This window comes from Marmota monax, unplaced genomic scaffold (genome assembly GCF_021218885.2).
Source record: "Marmota monax isolate L192 unplaced genomic scaffold, Marmota_monax_Labrador192_F-V1.1 WCK01_AAM20220418_F8-fsc00001, whole genome shotgun sequence".
NCBI classification, from domain to species: Eukaryota; Metazoa; Chordata; class Mammalia; order Rodentia; family Sciuridae; genus Marmota; species Marmota monax.
In genome coordinates this window covers 35,797,412-35,818,495 of record NW_026693777.1, presented here as the reverse complement: position 1 = coordinate 35,818,495, position 21,084 = coordinate 35,797,412, and the positions used below count along the sequence as shown (strand labels likewise).

The 21,084-nt window shown below is 34.8% G+C and overlaps 1 protein-coding gene across 6 annotated transcripts in view; it reads right to left on the bottom strand.

The window, feature by feature from the left end:
- Positions 1–21,084, bottom strand: part of Slc12a6 (solute carrier family 12 member 6) — a 96,997-nt gene that overhangs the window by 12,773 nt on the left and 63,140 nt on the right. For all 6 annotated transcript variants that reach the window (XM_046460987.2, XM_058584660.1, XM_046460985.2 and 3 more), the window contains 13 exons: positions 20,652–20,746; positions 17,923–18,054; positions 16,771–16,917; positions 15,264–15,318; positions 14,624–14,754; positions 13,694–13,935; positions 11,529–11,743; positions 10,193–10,351; positions 9,911–10,009; positions 9,594–9,651; positions 2,333–2,507; positions 1,931–2,049; positions 1,524–1,622 (listed from right to left, as the gene is read on the bottom strand). In XM_046460987.2, the coding sequence (XP_046316943.1) occupies positions 1,524–1,622; positions 1,931–2,049; positions 2,333–2,507; positions 9,594–9,651; positions 9,911–10,009; positions 10,193–10,351; positions 11,529–11,743; positions 13,694–13,935; positions 14,624–14,754; positions 15,264–15,318; positions 16,771–16,917; positions 17,923–18,054; positions 20,652–20,746 (1,726 nt within the window). The remainder of the gene's footprint in view (positions 1–1,523; positions 1,623–1,930; positions 2,050–2,332; positions 2,508–9,593; positions 9,652–9,910; positions 10,010–10,192; positions 10,352–11,528; positions 11,744–13,693; positions 13,936–14,623; positions 14,755–15,263; positions 15,319–16,770; positions 16,918–17,922; positions 18,055–20,651; positions 20,747–21,084) is intronic.

Here is a 21,084-nt window from a genome sequence, read left to right as displayed (position 1 = left end):
CTGGTAGATCTGTACTGAGCCCCCAAAGCATCCTTTGTAATAGAGGATTTCTCCCCATGGCTATAAAAACATGAGAAAACAGCAACTCTACAAACATCATCTGTAATGAGGAAGACAATTAATACTAATTTGGCAAAGCAGATATTGAACATGCAGTCAGAAATGTTAATAATGCTATAATCTTTAAGATTTTTTCATATAAATATTTCTAAAAATTTTATGAACATTTCATTAGCATAACTCAGAACCCACTGAGGAAAATTTGCTATTAGTTTCCTTACAGTACATAAGAGAAACTTGGTAGGGAGTAATGAAATACTTTTTTTTTAAATATGCCTCTTTAACATAAAGATCAGTTAGTCAGTCTGTCTGTCTTGTCTGTCTGTATAACGTATGTAGTACTGGGTGGGCTTTAAACTTAAGGAGTCAAGCATGCTAGACAAGTGCTCTACCACAGAACCACAGGCCCTACATGAAATATGTGCTTTGATCAAATAAAATTAGATAACTACATTTCCTGAAGCTCTTCTGTGTGCAGAATGAACATCCTAGCTCTGTGACTAGGAAATTTTAAAATGTGACTAGGAAAGTTATTAACTTAGAGAAGATCTCATAAAAATAAAAAAAAAATAGAAGCAAGCTAGCAAAACAAAAATGTTCATAATGAATTTTAAACTAAATTTAAGACTAGAAAGAAGATCAGAAGTGTTAAAATCCGTTGAAAAGTCTAAAAAATTTTTATCCACCATATCACTTCCCACCATTGGTAAGTGAAGCCAGAAAAGGAAAGCTAGCAAAGAGGAATGAAGTAACAGGTACATATAAAATATAACTTAAAAACTCTTAGGTTATGAAAAAGAAGATGGGATGGCAGCCAGAAAACTTGGATGGCTCCTTCAGGACTGGGGAGGCTTAACCACAATAGTAGCAACACCATTTCATTAAGAGCTTTACTATGTACCAGACACTGTACTAAGCACTCCAGACTTATTAGTCCCTTTTATAACAAGTAAAATGAGATTTTACAAGGTTATGTGCTTTGCTGAAGGTTACAATGTGAGGAAGTAGTTTTAAGCTATGAACTTGGATCACCTGAATCCACAGTCAACATTCTTAACTACTAAATGAAATTCTCCTAAGGAAGAAAGTGAGTGAATGAAAACTAATGAGAATATGAGAGCAAAATAAAAAGGGATGAAGTTAAGTGCTTAGCTAAGAGGGAAATGGGAAAATAGAATTGTAATGGAAAGGTTGTTTTAACCTAAACAATGAAAATGCCTGGAAATAATGTATATTATAGTTATCTTTATTCTTAGTGTGATATTATAAAGTGATCAAGTTATTACAATGTGATTTAGAAAAAAAATTGAATACAAAAGTGAGGATCCACATGAGAACTAAATGTTAAAATAGACTTATAGAATGGCTGGCCAAGAAAAACAAATGTATCAAGAACCCAGAATCTCCTAGTTTTCTAGCTTAGAAATATTTCCTCTCCAAAAGAAGAAAACAAGCAGACCTACCAGTGGTAGTAGCGGAATCGGGGCCTCCAGTTGGGTGTTCGAAGTAATGTTTGCAAGGCACATGCCAAGTTCACAAAGAGGTAACACATGAGAAAAAACCTGGAAGAACAATAAGGACTAGGGTTATAGCTTAGTGGTAGAGTGTTTGCCTAACATTCCCTGGGTTCAACCCCTAGTACCATTAAAAAAAAGAGGGGATAGGAAAAATTCAAGTTGTGTAAGTAGAGAAAAACCCATGGTAATTTATAAGCTAGTCTTACATGAAAGTTCTCAGGAATATTATTTAAGTGAAGTAAAACCTGTATGTAGCCCACTATGTCACTATAATTACTGTTAAATGATTTGTGGAAATCATGTGTTATATGTCATTTAAGCAAGAATAATTGAAGAGAACACCTGGCTCTTACATGGAAAGAATTGGGGCCACAAGATCCAGGGAGGCAATAAGGATTCCCAGCTCTGCAATAGCAGCAGTTAGAAGTAAAGCCCAGGTAGGTTCCCCATTGGCTTTGCTGTGACCAAAAACCTACGTATAGAAGGGAAAATATCAGTCATAGTTATAGTTAGTCAATGTGCCCTCATTCTTGTAACCTACAATTTGACATCTGAAAAATAACAGTGTTACAAAAATGTTGTCTTTTAAACACCCTACAGCAAACGTATATAAACTCATACTAGAATTTAGAGGGTCTTGTACTAAAACCGCACATTTCCATATTTATGAGCTAGTAATACCTAAGCCCACAAAGACCACACTGTTTCTCATAAAATGTGGAAAAAAGAAGAGGACGTAGGAAAAAGTCACTCACCCTCAGAAATGGTATGATGTTATCCTTGGCAATAGCCTGAAGCAGCCTTGGGGCACCTGTGAGGCTCTGAAGTCCTGCCCCACATGTTGAAAAGAAGGAGCCAATAACAATCACCCACGGGGATGGCCAAGATAATGTGCCCACCACCAAATTACCTTTCACAGCATCCCCAAACCTAGATAAAGAAATAAACAGTAGGGAAATTTAATTTGAAAATAACTTTGGACTTTAGAAAGAGATAGTTGCCCAATTTTTTTAATTTATAATTTTTGGAAAATAAAATTTGAGGCAGATATGAATACCAAGAAATACAAAGACAGAAAGCTTTGATTGAAAGGCACTGATGGGGAAGAGGGGAATGTAGCTCAGGGGTAGAGTGTTAGCTTACCATGCTGGAGGCCCTGGGTTCAATCCCTGGTTAACCCGACAACCCCTGCCCCCCACTCAGAAAACAACAACAACAACAACAAAGACACTTATAGGGGAAGCTCAGTAGTAGAGCACTTATCTAGCATGCACAAGGCCCTGGGTTTATCCAACTACCCACCTACACTACAAAGGCACTGCTGAACTGTATTAAAACATACACACACACACACACACACATACAAACAACAACAAAAAACTAGTAGGGCCAGAAAATAAGATAAGCTTTGTTTGTAGCTTTCCCCTTTGGATTATCAAAATATTTGCTTTTGAGGGGAAATTGTTAAAGGGCAAAAAGAAAAGGGGTGGGGGGTGGGAAATCCATAATCTTAACTGCATACTCTGCGTATTTTAGAAAATACTCTTGCACAGTTTAAACATTTTTTAAACACTGATGAACCTTTAAACACTTAATGAACCTATAATTCTGTATTTTTTTTTATACTGGAGACTAAATCCAGGGGCTTTTTACCACTGAGCTACATTCCCTGTCCTTTTTATTTTTTATGTTGAGATGGGGTCTCACTAAGTTGCTGAAGACCTCACTAAGCTGCTGAGCTGGCCTCAAACTTGTAATTTTCCTGTCTCAACTTCCCAAATCCCTGGATTATAGGCATGAGCCACCATGCCCAGCTAATTCTGTATTCTTTTGAAGCATATTCATTTTACTGTGTTATGAAAAAACATGAATAAAAATTCAGTGGTTTGAATAATATATATTAATAATATATATTATCCATTCTTCTAATCATATAAAATACATGTTAATTAACATCTTTAATGCACATACTACATAGATGTACCAAATTTTTTCTCTTATAGCAGATTCTTGAGGGAAAAACCATGGATGGGTGGGGGGAGGGACCAATATTTTTAATCATTTCAAAATCACAAACTGCTTTCCAGAAAGGTTATACTTATTAGATGCAGTGAGGTTTCAAGTCTTATACACATAACATATTCCACACAAGATGTGAGTATTAAAATTTGCAAATTTAATGGGTGAGATATGATAATCTCTAATTATCTTCATTTTAAAATTAAGTACCACACACACAAAATAATGTACAAAACCCAAATGTATATCTCAATAAACTTCCACAAAGCAAATACCCATGAACTACCTTATAGGTAAAATAAAAGAACACTTCCAGCATCCAAGTCTTTCTATTCCCAATCACAAGCCCTTCCTTCTTCTCCACTTTCCATTACTCTGTTTTTTAATGCTATGTAGTTCTATATGTTTTTAAATTTTAAACAAATGAAATACAGTATATACATTTTGCATTTTTTTTAAACTCAGCATTGTGGAAATTCTTTTTTTCCCCCCTATTATCTTTGTGGTTATTTTACCTTTTACAAATATTTTTAGTTGTAGATGGATACATACTTTTTGAATTTTCATGCAGTGCTGAGGATCAAATGAACCCAGAGCCTCACACATGCTAGGCAAGGGCTCTCCCATTGAGCTACAACCCCAGTCCAGTTATTTTACTTTTATTTTCCATTGCATGAATACATAATTTATTCATTATAGATACCTGGATTATTTTGATTTTGGTATTTAAAAATACTATTACTGTAACTCCATCCATTTACCTGCAAATGCCATGATTTTATTCTCTTTTATTGCTCAGTAATATTCCACTGTGTATATTTAATATATTTTTTTATCCATTCATCAACTGAAGGACATCTAGGTTGGTTCCACAGTTTAGCTATTGTGAATTGTGCTGCTATAAACATTGATGTGGCTGTGTCCCTGTAGTATGCAGTTTTTAAGTCTTTTGGGTATAGACCAAGGAGAGGGATAGCTGGGTCAAATGGTGGTTCCATTCCCAATTTTCCAAGAAATCTCCATACTGCTTTCCATATTGACTGCACCAATTTGCAGTCTTACCAGCAGTTATGAGTGTACCTTTTTCCCCACATCCTTGCCAACACTTATTGTTGTTTGTCTTCATAATAGCTGCCATTCTGACTGGAGTGAAATGAAATCTTAGAGTGGTTTTGATTTGCATTTCTCTAACTGCTAGCGATGATGAACACTTTTTCATGTATTTGTTGACTGATTGTATATCTTCTGAGAAGTGTCTGTTCACACTAAGTGAAGTTAGCCAATCCCAAAATGCTGAATGTTTTCTCTGATATAAGGAGGCTAACTTATAGAGGGGTAGGGAGGGGGAGCATGGGAGGAATAGACGAACTCTAGATAAGGCGGAGGGGTTGGAAGAGAAGGGAGAGGGGGCATGGGGTTAGAAATGATGGTGGAATGTGATGGTCATTATTATCCAAAGTACATGTATGAAAACATGAATTGATGTGAATATATTTTGTATACCACCAGAGATAGGAAAAATTATGCTCTATATGGGTAATAAGAATTGTAATGCCTTCTGCTGTCATATATAAATAATAAAAAAAATACTATTACTGGGCTGGGATTGTGGCTTCGCGGCACAGCGCCTGCCTTGCACACGTGAGGCACTGGGTTTGATCCTCAGCACCACATAAAAATAATAAATAAATATAATAAAGGTACTGTGTCCATCTACAACTAAAAAAATTTTTTTAAAAGAATAAAAATAGGTCTGGGGTTGTGGCTCAGTGGTAGAGTCCTTGCCTAGCATGCTTGAGGCACTGAGTTTGATCCTCAGTACCACAATCTAAAATAAAGATATTGTGTCCACATAAACCTAAAAAAAAAGAATAAAAATAAATAAAATACTATTACTGTGAGAAATTTTGTGTATGATTTTTATAACTTTATTATTTTTTTATTCTTTTATGTGGTGCTGAGGATTGAACCCAATGCCTCACACATGTAAGACAACCCAGCCCTGCATTTTTTTTTCCTTTTTTGTTTTATACTAGGGAATTGAACTCAGGGGCACTTCACCACTTAAATCCCTTCTCAAATTTGGTCAGATTCATCCCACTGTTTTCCCCTATCCTATCCCTTATCCTTTCCCTTCATTACTCTTTGCCTACTTGATAATTGCCATTCTGACTGGAGTGAGATGAAATCTCAGGGTAGTGTTAATTTGCATTGCTCTAATTTCTAGAGATGTTGAATATTTTTTCTTATATTTGTTGACCATCTGTATTTCTTCTTTTGAGAAATGTCTGTTTAGTTCCTTTGCCCATTTATTAAGTGGGTTATCTGGGGAATTTTTGGTGTTCTTTTGAGTTCTTTGTATATATCCTGGATATTAGTGCCCTACTTGGGGAGCAGGTGGCAAAGATTTTCTCCCATTCTGTTGGCTTTCTCTTTGCACTGTTTCCTTTGCTTTGAAGCTTTTTAATGCTCTGAAGCTTTTTTAATTTGATTGACTTTTGATTTTATTTCTTGGGCTCTAGGAGTCTTGTCAAGGAAGTCAGTTCCCGAGCCAACATGTTGAAGTACTGGGCCCACATTTTTTTCTAGCAGGTGTAGGGTTTCTATCTAATTCCTAGATCTTCTAGTATCAGATAACTGTACTGAAGTGGGTTTGTTTTCTATTCCATTGGTGTTCTTCCTGTTTTGGTGCCAGTATCATGCTGTTTTTTTTTTTTTTTTAAGGGATTTAAAATTTTTCTTTTTATTTATTTTATTTATTTTTTTATATAAAGGTATGACCTGCTTGGTTTTATTTATTAATTAATTTTTTTAGATTTGATGGACCTTTATTTTATTCATTTATTTATATGTGGTGCTGAGAATTGAACGCAGAGCCTCACACATGCTAGGCAAGTGCTCTACCACTGAGTTACAACTCCAGCCCTTCTGTTTAGATATACATGACAGTAGAGTATATTTAGATATATTATACCCACATGGAGTACAACTTCCCATTCTTGTGGTTGTACATGATGTGGAGTTACACTGGTTGTGTATTTACATATGAACATAGGAAGGTTATGTCCAATTTATTCTACTGTCTTTCCTAGTCCCATATTCTCCCTTCCCTTCATTCCTCTTAGTCTAATCCAATGAAATTCTGCCCCCACACTTGTGTGTTAGCATCTGCATATCAGAGAGAACACTCGGCCTTTGTTTTTTTTTTGGATTGGCTTATTTTACTTAGTATCATAGTCTCTGGTTCCATCCATTTACCAGCAAATGCCATAATCTCATTCTTCTTTATGGCTTGGTAATATTCCATTGTGTATATATACCACATTTTCTTACCCATTCATCTCTTAAAGGGCATCTAGGTTGTTTCCGTAGCTTAGCTATTGTGAATTGGGGTGCTATAAACATTGATTTGGCTGTGTCACTATAGTATGCTGCTTTTTTTTTTTTTTTTGAGAGAGAGAGAGAGAGAGAGAAATTTTTTAATAATTATTTTTTAGTTATCGGCAGACACAAACATCTTTGTTTGTATGTGGTGCTGAGGATCGAACCCGGGCCACACGCATGCCAGGCGAGCGCGCTACCACTTGAGCCACATCCCCAGCCCAAGTATGCTGCTTTTAAGTCCTTTTGGTATATATCCAGGAATGGGATAACTGGGTCAAATGGTGATTCCATTCCAAGTCTTGCTGAAGAATTCAGTTCCTAAACTGACATGATGGAGACTTGGATCTACATTTTCTTCTAGTAGGCACAGGGTTTCTAGTCTAATTCCTAGGTCTTTGATCCACTTTGAGCTGAGTTTTGTGCAGGGTGTCAGAGATAAGGATTCAATTTCATTCTAGTACATACTATGGGTTTCCAGTTTTTCCAGCACTATTTGTTGAAGAGGCTATCTTTTTCTCCAATGTATGTTTATGGCACATTTGTGTAGTATGATAACTGTATTTATGTGGGTTTATCTCTGCTTCTAATCTGTACCACTGTTCTTCATGTATGTTTTGGTGCCAAAACTATGCTGTTTATAGCTTTGTAATATAATTTAAGGTCTAGTATTGTGATGCTTTCTACTTCACTTTTCTTGCTAAGGATTGCTTTGGCTATTCTGGGCCTCTTGTTTTGCTCAACAAATTTTATGACTGCTTTTTCTATTAAGAATGTCATTGGAATTTTAATAGGAATTGCATTAAATCTGTATAGTGCTTTTGGTAGTATGGCCATTTTGACAATATTAATTCTGCCTATCCAAGAACATGGGAGATCTTTCTATCTTCTAAGGTCTTCTTCAGTTTTTCTTTAGTATTCTGTAATTTTCATTGCAGAGGTCTTTCATCTCTTTTGTTAGATTGATTCCCAAGCATTTTTTTTTTTTTTTTGAGGCTATTGTGAATGGGATAGTTTTCTTAATTTCTCTTTCAGGAGATTCATCGTTAGAGTCTAAGAATGTGATTGATTTATTGGTGTTGCTGTTGTATCCTGCTACTTTGCTGAATTCATTTGTGAATTCTAGAAGTATTCTGGTGGAAGTTTTTGGGTCTTCTAAATATAAAAACAAAGATAATTTGAACTCTTCTATGTGTATCACTTTAATTTCCTTGTTTAGCTTAATTGCTCTGGCTAGAGTTTCAAGGACTATGTTGAATAACAGTGATGAAATTGGGCACGGGATACTTGATTCTAAGCAAAGGAAACAGATTAGACAAAGGTGTATATATACAGAGATCTGAAACAATAAAGCACATTTAACTCTAAATTACGACTAGAGCATAAGGAGCTTATGAAGGAATGGTGAGAGGTAAGAGCAGAAAGAGGTGCAGAGGTACAGATCAAAGTGGTGTTTGTCTTTTAAAATTATTTTTTGCAATATTAGGGACTGAACCCAGGACCTCACATTTACCAGGCAAACACTCTACCCCTCAGCTACACCTCTAATCCAGTAAGATTTTTTGAGACAGGGTTTCTCTAAATTGCCAGGCTGGCCTAGAACTTTTGATCCCCTGCCTTAGCCTACTGAGCAGCTAGGACTACAGAAGTGAGTCCAGTTCATCAAAGTGATAGATTTTAAAGGGACTTGGCAAGCTCTAAGCAAGGAGATTTACGTGAACAAATTTTGTGCTTTAGAAAAATTGTCCTACTAGCAGTGTGAAAGACTGATTAGAAGGCAGTAAAACTGAAAGGGAGATTATTAAAATAACATAGGCCAAAAATCCTGAAGGCCAGTACAAAGTGATGGGAATACAGAATAGGGGAAATAATGAGACCAGTTAAAGTGGAAGGGTGGAATTTACAGGGCTTAGAAACCACCTGAATGAGGGAATTAATGGCAAAAGCCTAAGATGACACCTAGATTTCTGTCTTGAGAGAGGGGTGAAAGGGGAGGCTATTAATCAAGATGGGAAACATGAGAAGCAGCAGGTTTCAAGGAAATATTTGCTTAGAATTATCTGGCAAAAACACTGTTTTAGAGAAGAGAAAAAGATGGCAACAACAAAACAGCAGCATTCACAGAGGAAAGAAAAAATTAACAGCTTTTATTTAAAATGACAAAAAATTATCTCACAAAGGAAATGCTAGACACTTCAAAGTTGTTTTGTTTTATTTGCTCTTCCATACTTTTCTGGACTAGTTTCCCAACAGTTTTTAAACTGTATAAGGAAATACTTATTCAGGCAAATTCACTGCTTTTTTTGAAGAGTGATATTCATTGCATCACACATATTTATAACACACTGGACCTTATTATTCACTAATAGTTTGGGAAACTATATGCATATATTTTCTTTTAAGTGCTGGGGATTAGAACCCAGGGTTCTCGCACACGTTAGGCAAGTGTGCTATTAGTGGTCTTAACTTACAATTCAATACATACATTTTCTTATTGTTAGTCATGATTTATACCTTTGGTTGGATTTTTGAGATTACAACTGTCTTGGAGCTCTGTTGGATGATCAGATGTCATAGAAGAGACATATGATTATTACAAAGAAATTAACTACTCACTTGTCTCTGAGAACAGCACCTTCAATACACGCACCAAAAAGGATAACGTTGCTTAAATCTACCACACTTAGTCAAGGAAACTGCTGCTTATCTTCTAACATCAGATAAGAAGTAGACACTCAGCATTATTTTTCCTATCAATAAAATGAGTGGCTAAATATACTAACCCTATAAAATTCTTCTTGAATTTTTCACATAAGGTAGGTAGATCATCTAGTAATTAGTGAGGTCATAGAAGGAGATAATTTTATTCACTGTAAAAGCACTGATTGTCCTACTTCTACTGGATGTTCCTCTAAGACTCATGAAAAGGATACAGACAAAGGACGTGGTCAGGATGGCAAGGATAGTTCCAATGGGAATAGACTTCTGAGCATCTTTCAAATCTCCAGATCTATTAGAACCAGCCATGATACCTTTTAGAGTGGGGGGAAAGCCCAAGTTAATTTCTTCAGCTCCTGGAAACCTTGATATTCATATTAATACCCAAGCCAAAAGCAAATTGAGGAACCTTGAAAATATAATTCTGTCTCCTTAGGAAAAAAAATCACTCTGTAGGTCTGACAGCTTTTAAAATATAAAACAGTGTATCTGCTTACCTGTGACAGAGGGAAAGAAGATCCCCACTAGGAGTGTGAAGGAGGTGGTAATATCAACAAGAACATACTCATGATTTAAACTTCCCAAGACATCAAATGATTTGGCTGAGGGTTTTTCAATGATCTCTCCCTTGGGTAGATAATTACTCCAAAGATTCTCTGCAGTGGGAAAAAAAGAGAATATAGGTAACAGCAGTATGATAAGAATATAATTAGGTAATTTCCTACCCAAACAATATTAAAAATCAGACTTTGCTTTCATATAGTATTTATTTATTTAGTAGTGCTACAAATTGAACCCAGAGTCTTATATGTGCTAGGCAAGTGTTCTATGACTGAGCTACATATCTAACACCTCAAAGTTTTTTTTAAATTCTTTTTTTAGTTGTTGATGGACCTTTATTTTATTTATTTATACGCAGTGCTGAGAATCAAATCCAGTGCCTCACACATGCTAGGCAAGCAATCTGCCACTGAGCCACAACCCCACCCCCTTATCAAAGTTTTAAAAGGGCTGACTGTTTCTTCAATTAAAGCATATAAATAAACACCGTGGAATAAAATACACATAAATAAAAACATAATGCCTTTTCTCACTTAATTTAAATATAACTTGACAAAATGCTTTGATACAACAAATGCAGTCAAACTGAACATCTCAGAAAGTCCATTATTCTTTTTTTGTTAGTTATCAATATTATTTCTAACACTTTAGTGTGAGCTTGTTTAACATGCAAAGAATTCATGAACCAAACATTTAAAGTAGATGTCACTTAACGAGAGTTTTGAGAATTTAGCTGAGTTAGGAAAACACATGTGTGGGTGTAGTGACATTAAAACAGTTCTATTTTAACTGTCACTGCAGGAGGAACACTGGCAATTTTTCAGGAATACACAAAGCTGGATGTGGTGGCATGTGCCTGTAGCCCCAGCTACAGAGAAGACCGATTCAGGAGGAACATGTGAGCCTAGAAGTTGGAGGCCAGACTGCACAACATAGCAAGACTCTGTCTCAAAGAGAGCCAGAGGCAGAGAGAGAGAGACAGAAAGACAGAGACACAGACAGCAGACAGAGAATATACACAAAATATTTTAGTCAGCTCTGTCCTCAGAGGGACATATATTTTAATAGATAACTCTCTGCAAGGGAGTCTTACACAATTTTTCTAAGAGGAAAGTAGAAATATATTGAATTAAGAGCTGTGTGCTGAGAGCTTAAGACAGGAAGTCCCATCATGGCCATATGTCTTCATGGACAATAAAAGAATATAACATGAGAAAAAGTCTATTTTCCTAAGAGAAGAATAAAAACATGTCTAACAACCCACTAACTTACCTGTAATTATACCACTAGCCAACCCAGGAATGCCCTGGATTGAAGTGACATTATTGTGAACAAAGTATTCATCACAGGTAGCATTGAAAAATTGACTTGAGTTACAGAAGAATCCCCACAACTTTGATGGTACCGTCATATTGTTAATTTCCTTGGTCTTAGAGCAAACATCAATGTGTCTTGATGAAAGGGTACGATTACCCAGCATGCAAACCCTAAGTGAAAACAAATGGGGAAAAGATCAACAAGAAAACACACACACACATTTTTAAAAAAGGAAACAGGTCAGTAAAGGGGAAAAAAATCTCAGTAGTGAGAGCTTATTCTGTCATAGGTAGGAGAGGAAATGATATTTATTGAGTAGCATTGTGAATGATGACTTATAGTTACCACCAAATAATCCTTATAGGGATCTTGCAATGTATTAATATTTCTGTTCTGTGGATGGAGGAACTGAAGTTTAAGGTAATACAATATTTTGCCCAAGGTCATACAAGTGATTGGTGGCAGCGATACAACTCAAACAAGAACAATCAGAAGACACTATGCTGACTCATCTTCCAAAAAATGTTAGGCTACAAATCAATTGTTAAATCAGAAAGAATCCTAGAATCTTTTCATTCTTATTTTTAAAATGGTCTTTTTTTTTTTTCATTTTTCGCTTAGTAAAGTCTTAAATTCTTGACATCCTCTTGGAAACGTTAAACCTTCTGGTTATGGTTGTGAGGAAGACAGGTTGGCTAAAATTAAAAAGCACATCCCTCTGTGGCCTAAGAGAAAACTGTTTTTGAACATAAGCCTAGACCCAGTGGGAGTGAGGATATTTAAAGGTAATATAAATATTTTTTCTTCCCTTCTAATTTACTTTTCTTCTATCCAGAAAAAATAATACAAATAAAGAATAAATATACCCATGGTTAAAATACCTATTAGGTAGAACTTTTAAAAACTACAAAGTGATTACACACACACACTTCCATATACCTGTTACTCAAATTCAACAACTCTCAACAGTTCCCCGTTTTGTTTTGGGTATTTCTCTAGGTTTTTCATTTTGTTTTGCTGGATTTTAAAGAAAATACCATGTATTATGACTTTCTTATTAACCAAAAAAGATGGGTTAAGAAACCCCAAAGGATAACCTGAGGCAAAATGAAATTTCCCAAGGTAAGATGCAGAATAATATTGCCTTTAGAACTTCCATGCCTCTAAAAAAGATCTTTAGCTATTTTATAGTAACTAATAAACAGAAGAAAAATTTTTGATGTAATTTGTTACTGACATCATGTAGCATGACACAGAAGGAATACTGGACCAAAGTTGGGAAATCAGGTTCGTTTTCTTGCTCTGACATTAATTATTTTGGGGGCAAAGTCATTAACTTCACTGGACCTGTTTTTTTTTTTTTTTTTTCAACATATAAAAGCAATTTTTCGGGGCTGAGGTTGTAGCTCAGTGGTAGAGCACTTGCCTCGCATGCGTGAGGCACTGGATTCAATCCTCAACACCATATGAAAATAAATAAAGATATTGTGTTCAGAAAAAAAAGAGTTAAAAAAAAACCCTAATTTTTCTGTAATCTTGTTAAATCAACATAGAACTAAGGAGTTTGATTTCTAGAGCATCCAGATAATTTTTCAAATTATTTTCAAAAAAATAAGATTACAAATACCCTCAAACTTGTGATCTTTCTGCCTCAGCATCTCAAGTCGCTGTGATTATAGGAGAGTGCTACTATTCCTGGCTCTGCTTATTTTATAACTATAAATTCTTAGCAGGAATTTATTCTAAGACAGGATAAAAAAATTAATTAAACAATTTAGAGTTCTTTTGACTATTGATTTTTCAACAATTAAATACCTTAAAGTTTGCTGGCAATGACTACACTTTTAAAGTCCTTCATGAATAGTTCAAATATGTGCAATCACTACTATTGTGAAGAAAACCTAATATTTATTTGAATGATGACCACAGCTGCTAATTTTATGCTTAGGACATAAGGAAGAAGAGATCAACAGGACTTAATTTTCTGGGAGGCTTCCTGACAGATAACTGGGCCAACAGAGAAATCTCAGGTGACTCCATGAAATTCTGATTTAAATTATCACATCACCAGATACTGTCAATGACTCCCCAGTGATGACTAGACCAAGAGACAGACATACGGGAAGTGTGGTGGGGCAAAAGAAGACTTGATGGCTCCAGCGTAGATGGCCAAAATGGACACAATGACACAAGCCAGGAAAAGTGAGGCAAACTTGTTCACATAGCGTACGCCGATGAAAACCACCAATACCATGAGGACCAAAAAGGCTGTGCCATAGACACGCATGTTATTTAGCATGGCTGCTGATTCCTTGAGTGCATCATCACTGCGAAAGATGGCAGCCCGGGGGACGATATATACCTGGTAGGCCAAAAAAAGTAGAAAATGAGATCATTTCAAAATAATCACATAAAAGACCTGAAGGAAAAGCAAAGCTAAAACAAAAAATGACTGGAGAATTAGCTTAATTCCTATTTGGATCTAAAATGCCTACAGAAATGGGATATCATGAATTTTTTTCCCTTGAATAATTATATTTCCAAATGGAAAAAAGGAACAAGTTGATATTTTTTATTCAAAGGAATATATAAAATAATTATTATTTTGAGCCCTGCTTCTTCTGTCATTACTGTAAATAAAAAAATATGTCTCAGTGAATAGAGAAATTGAAGCATTTTATTTCACTGGGAGATATATTTTTATTTATTTATATATATTTAATATATTTATTATATATATATTTAAAAAGCTGCATTTTACTATTTCCCCATTGGCACATGTTTTGTCTCCTGTTTCAATTAATTAATTAGACATTAACTCCTTGACTGAGGCAGCAGAGTGGCAGTGATCAAGTGGAGGGAAGGGATAAGCCGGCAAAGGATACCTCAACTTTTCTGCTTCCTATTCATAGTGAGAACCAAGAAATGAGCTAGTAACCACCTCACTGATTTCTATAACTGATGTCTTGAAACACTGATACTGAATAACAAAATAAGCCCAAATCTATATCTTTTCTATACTGTAGACTACAAGTTAAGACATTACTTACCAGAAAAATTTCAATGGCACCAAGGATGTACATGGCTGCTGCAAATGTGGTACCAAGATAAAAGCAGAGGCCAACAGCCCCGCCAAACTCGGGACCCAGTGCCCGGGAAATCATAAAGTATGAGCCCCCAGCTAAAAGACAAAATAGAAGATGAACAGGATAAAGAGAAAGTATTAGTAAAAGGAATATAAAAAGTTATAAATAGGAACAATAAACATACACATGATCCTTCAAATGTCTCAAGCTTTTGAAAATCCTAAATGTGAAAAAAAAAAAAAAGATTTGCTAGAGGGAAGTAATAGACAAAGCCTTGATTGTAGGATATATATTGACATCTAATGTCAGTATAAGGAAGAAATCAGGGATTTTACTTCAGATATGAGATTGTCTAATAAAATACATTCTAACTAGAAGAAGCTAAGAGTGTGACTGAAATTAAAGCAACTGTCTAGAAAATAAATTTTAAAGAAGGTACCCTAAGGTCAAACAGTATTAGTTTCTATGACCTGTAGACTGCTAACTCTATTGTAGTATAGGACAACAGCCTAAAGAGTATTCTGTTCCTTGGAAGTTTGCACCTCTGGCTTTATGCATACAGTAATCACCAAGAATCACTGAAATCCAAGCTTGGCCTACTGACCTGGCACTACTCCATTAGTGGCAATGGCACTCATGGAGATAGCAGTCAACATTGTCTGTAGAGAAAGAGAAGGAGAATATTGTTATGGGGTAAGACTGAAATTTCTATAATACTTTCCTATCTATAGCCCTCAGGGTATGTATTAAACATTTAACTATTTTTACTTTTATGGGAGAAGTTGCTGTATATACCTAATGGTTTGGAAATGTGACAATATGGTTCAACTCATTCAACTCATTACACTAATCACACTACTGTTATTTGGCATGTACAGTTAATATGTCCTTAACATTGTACTCAGTAGATAAGATGCTATTAAGAACAAAATGATCCCACCCTGGATATCCTAATTAAACAGAAAACAAAGCCTACATAGCAAATTCAAAAGAGTAAATTAAAAAGAATTTACTATGGAAAAAATTTTGGAAAATAGCTTAGAACCTGACTACAGCTATGATACCAAGCTATTTTGTAGCTATGATAAAAGAACAACAGTCAATAAAAAAGAACTGATGAAAACTTTTTGAGCATCTAAGAACTGATTAAAAACATTACCTAGTAGCAGAATGTAGAATGGCCTGCAGATAGGGAGTACCTGGAGGCAGAGGGACTGGTTAGTAGGCTACTGCAGAAGTTAAGTGAGGGATAAAACTGCAATGGTGGTAGTGTAAATGAAAAGGAAGGGTTGCACCTAAGAAATTTAAGAGAGAGTGATTGCTCTTTGTAGCTGATTAGATATAAAAGGCAACCAAGGAGTCAAAAATATGGTATTGACATTTCAAGTCTGTGAAACTGAAAAGAAAAAAAAGGTAGTACCATTAAGTTATTAATGATATGGGCTATATCCACTTAACCTGCTTTGTATAATACTCAACTACTCAGCTAAGCATGATGCACTGGGAGGGCATAATGGTGACAGGAATAAAAGACGACAGTAGAAACCTATAATAAAATTGATAAGTATGGCTGGGATACATAAAAATAGGAGTTTAAGTTAGTGGAAGATCAGGATGTTCTCAATATAGAAGGAAAGAAGACCTGGAAAGAACAACTGAATTTCTAGGAAAGTCTCTTCCCTTTTGGAAGAGACTTCAAAACTAAACCAAACCCAAACCAGAAACACCTCACCCCCACTCAAATAATTGTCAATATTTTTTTTCAGGACCTATTGGAATAGTTCACCAAAGAAGATGTTTTCTAAAACATCTTCTGTCAAAACTTTTGTGTTATTAAGCTCCAATTATTTAGATTCTGAATTCTTTGAAGATAGGGACTTTTATCTTCTACTTCCACTTGAGGTCTTGTTTTGTAATTTCTAGTACATCGGTGAATAACAGACACTAAATAAATGAAAATCCTTTAGATTTTAATATCAGAATAGTCCCTACTGTTGAGATCATGATTCTTTCCAAGTAGTCTTTATTTTATTCCCAAAGAAGTCAAGTGCATATACTCCTGAGAACTCGCAGTGCTCTAAGTGACCTCCAAAAGCCAATGTGGGACTTACACAGCAGCAGCAGATAAGGACAATTGCAAACGCCTGAAGAACTCCAGCTGTGCCCACCACCCATGTAAGGCGTAGAAAGAGAATTACTCCAAAAATGTTTTGTAGACATGGGAGGTAGACACCCATGAAAGTACCCATTTGGGGAGTCTGGAAAGAAAGATATAGACAAAAGAAAAATTATATAGTCAGCCATGAGATGTTCTTATTCTTTTACTTTTCTTTTTTGCAATTTGCTACCATTTTATTTTTTAATCTTTTCTATAAAAACTTGCTTCCTAATGACCATGTTTATCTTAAAGCAGAGATAATAAATTTAAGTAATATCTTCAAAAAGACATATATAAATCTCTAGAAAAGTCTGTCACTGTATTTCTAATATTCTTAGAGATATACATTTTTATTTTGCATAGGTTCTCATGTGTTTATTATATTCAGGAATGTGGCCCTCAACAATTTAAAAATTTCTGTTCTTTAGAGCTGTTAGATTTCTCTTTTCATTTAAAAATGGAATAATGACCTCATGGAAATCCTTTCGAATTGGGTAAAATTCATTATAGTAGTTAGAAAATGAAATAGATGGAAAAATGAAGATCATTTTATCCCTTTCAAAGAAAGAGCTAAACAATTAGAATGTTAAATTATACATATTGTCTCATATTTTAGAAAAACTGGTATTTAGTATTTAAAAAACGCTTCACTATAGATAGATGGCTTTGGCAGATGGGTGTGGACACACTTGTTATGCTATTCGCTCCCACATGGCTCATTCCCTCATATAGTTAGGTCTCTGTTCAAATATCACCTTCTCAGAAGGACTTTCTCTGTCCAGCCTACCTCAATTAGCAAACTCATCTGTCTGGCTCCTTTATCAGTCTTAGTCTCTGTAACCTTAATTAAACTTTTAAAAGCATTAATCAACACTTAATATGTAATATACTTTAACAGAGTTACAACAGTTTAAGGACTATCTCCCTACATAACAGCAGGGACACCACAAGTACTGCCTGTGCTGACAACAGTGCCCAGAATAGTTCCGATCATATATCAAGCATTTAATAAATAATTATTGAACACAGAATGATGCCATGGATCTTTCCCCCTTTCTTATGTATAGGGCTTTTAAAATTTATCCTTGTTATTCCAAGGCCTCACCTTGGTGGGCTTCTTTTTCCCCTCAGTGATGTTTTCTGCTTCTTCATGTTCCTTTGCTCCTTGTGTTAGATTAGTGTAATTGGCCATGCGGTTAAGGAGAGAAGATACTTTCGGTCTGGTGTCCATTTCTTCCTGTAAAGTCAGAAATATGGAAGAAATGAGTTGTGAAGAACACTGACAATAAGGATCAAAATAAACTTTTGACCATAAAACTGCAAAGTAAATGAGAAAATATTTCACATGTAAATATTTTAAGAAAATTTATTAATGAAACTATTTGTCCCTCATATTTAAAAGATCACAAAGGAGCTGGAAAATGTAGCTCAGTGATAGAGTACTTGCCTTGCATGTTCAAGGCCCAGGGTTTGATCACCCAGCACCACAAAAAATAAAAACAAAACAAAAAGCAGGATTTAATCAGGTCACTAAATCCTTATAAAATTATTTTTAAGGCATAAATTAAAATTTTATGTACTTATGGGTAACATGTTTTGATATGTGCATACACTGTGAAAAGATTTAATCAAGCTACTTAGCATATACATTGCCTCAAATATTATTTTTTTTGTGGTGAGACCATTTAAAATCTGCTGAGAAATTTTTTTAAAAAGGTTTTTTTTTTTTTTTTTTTTGTAGTTGTAGATGGACAGAATGCCTTTATTTATTTTTTTATGTGGTGCTTAGGATCAAACTCAGTGCCTTACATATACTAAGCAAGTGCTCTGCCACTGAGCTACAGCCCCAGCCCTCGAGTAATTTTTGAGAATATTTATTTACTATAGTCATAATGTTATATAAACTAATCTGAAAAACTTATTCCTCCTGTCTCACTAAAACTTTATACTCTATGACTAACATCTCCCTGTCAGTCCTATCTCTGCCCCAGGTAACTACCATTCTGTTTTGTACTTCTATGAGTTTGACTTTTTCAGATTCCACATTAAGTAGTATTGTATAAATAGACATTATGTAGTATTTGTCTATCTGTGCATGGCTCATTTTATTTAATATAAGGTTGTCCAGATTCATCCATGTGACCAACGATAGGATTTCCTTCTTTTTTAAGTAAATAGTAAACTATTACATTGTGTATGTATACCATATTTTCTCTGTCCATTTGTCCATTGAGAATACTTAAGAGTTGATTACATATCTTGGCTATTGTGAATAATACTATAATGAATAGGGAGTGCAGATATCTCTTTGGCATAATGATTTCATTTCCTTTGGAATATATACCCAGAAGTGGAATTGCTAGATCATGTAAGAATTCTATTTTTAATTTTTTGAAGAAACTCCATGCTGTTTTATGCTTAGAAATTTTTATTTTATTTTGTGGTTTTGGGGATCAAACCCAGGACCACATGCTTGCTAGGCAAGTGCTGTAACATTGAGCTATACCCTCAATCCCCTACATATAACACTCTTAAATGAAAACTCATTATTCTTTTTAGTAGCTATGAAACTTTATCTACAGTGCAAACAAAATAATGCAATCTAGAAAAGAATATTGGTAATATGATCCTTAACTGTAACAACCCATTTTGTGGGGGCTACTAACATTTATAGCAATTACTATCATTTTATTTATTTATCTATCTATCTATCTATCTATCTATCTATATATTTATTTGCTGTGCTAGGGATGGAACCCATGGTCTCGTGCATGCTAAGCTAATGCTCTATCACTGAGCTATACCCCCAACCATATGGTAATTAGTCTACCACCACCTTTGTCTGGCTTTGGACAGTGATTCAAGTGTCATATCTCCTAATATATTTTTTTAAAATAGTATTTCCTTTCAGCTTCCTTCAAACAAAGGTCTGAGGTGGATATTTTGTTTAATCACAAACGTTTGTCCTTAACCTATAAGACATATAGTAAAAATATAATTAGATTATATTTTATCTTAGATAATCTTATCTAAGTCCTTTTCATTATGCTAAGTGAAATAAGAAAAATACCACATGACCTTACTTATATGCATAATCTAAAAAAGTTGAACTTATAGAGTAGAATGGTGGTTACCAGAGGCTGAGGGCAGAAGAGGGAGATGTTAGTCACAGGGTAAGGCATAAAGGTTCAGTTAGAAGGAATGTTTTCAGATCTACTACACAACATGGTAACTACAGTTAATAATAATATATATTTCAAAATAACTTTAAAAAATGTCAAGGTTTGTACTACAAGTCCTCCTTAACTTGCAGCCTCTTCCTCAGTGGTTTTTGTTTAATTATAAGATAAATAACACTTTCCTCAAACAGCATTAAGAAATACACTGCTTTATACTTAGAAAATTATTCCAATGTAAATATTTAAATCATAGAAAAGCTAGATTGCAACATTCTTCATGTGACTTTTCTCCCTTACTTCATAGAAATGTGATTTAATGGGTACATGCTACAATTAGATTATACAGACAAAATTAACAATTACAAGTTATAACAATAACTACTATATTTTAAGAAAAAATTTAGTTGTAGATGAACACAATACCTTTATTTATTTATTTTTGTGGTGCTGAGAATTGAACCTAGTGCCTCACATGTGCTAGGCAAGTGCTCTACCACTGAGCCACAACCCCCGCCCTAACTACTATATTTTATTTTAACATTGTTTATTATATTATCCAGTTTGTACTATTTTAAAACCAGATGGGACAGAAAATGTCTTATCTTGAAATTTCTGTTCCTTAAGTCTCTGTCCATAGTTTTCTCCAAAGTATTACCTCAAAGAGTGCCAAGTTTTTATCAAAATATTCATCTCCTTCTTCAAAATTGGAATTATTGAGGTAAGCATTTCGAGCTTTCTTATGGCCATCATCTGGAACAAAGGGTAAACCAAGTTAGTTTCTCATTAGCATTGAAGAAGTATCAGTACCAAATACCTGTGTGTTGCCTCTGTATTAATATAACTAATTTTCACATTTAGATTTAATGTAAGAGTAACAGAATTCAATCAGCATTGCGTGGAAAATGTGGCTATCTTTCCAAAAGGAGTAAAAGCAAACCTTTAATAAATAAATGTGGGTCATTCCTTTTTTTGATACAAAAAAAAATAAAAAACCTTTGGGGACACTATACTTTGAGGATTCTAGCCTATAATGACTCATTCCTAAAGTTGCCTCAATCCAGGATGAGAAAAAAAAATAGTACATTTAT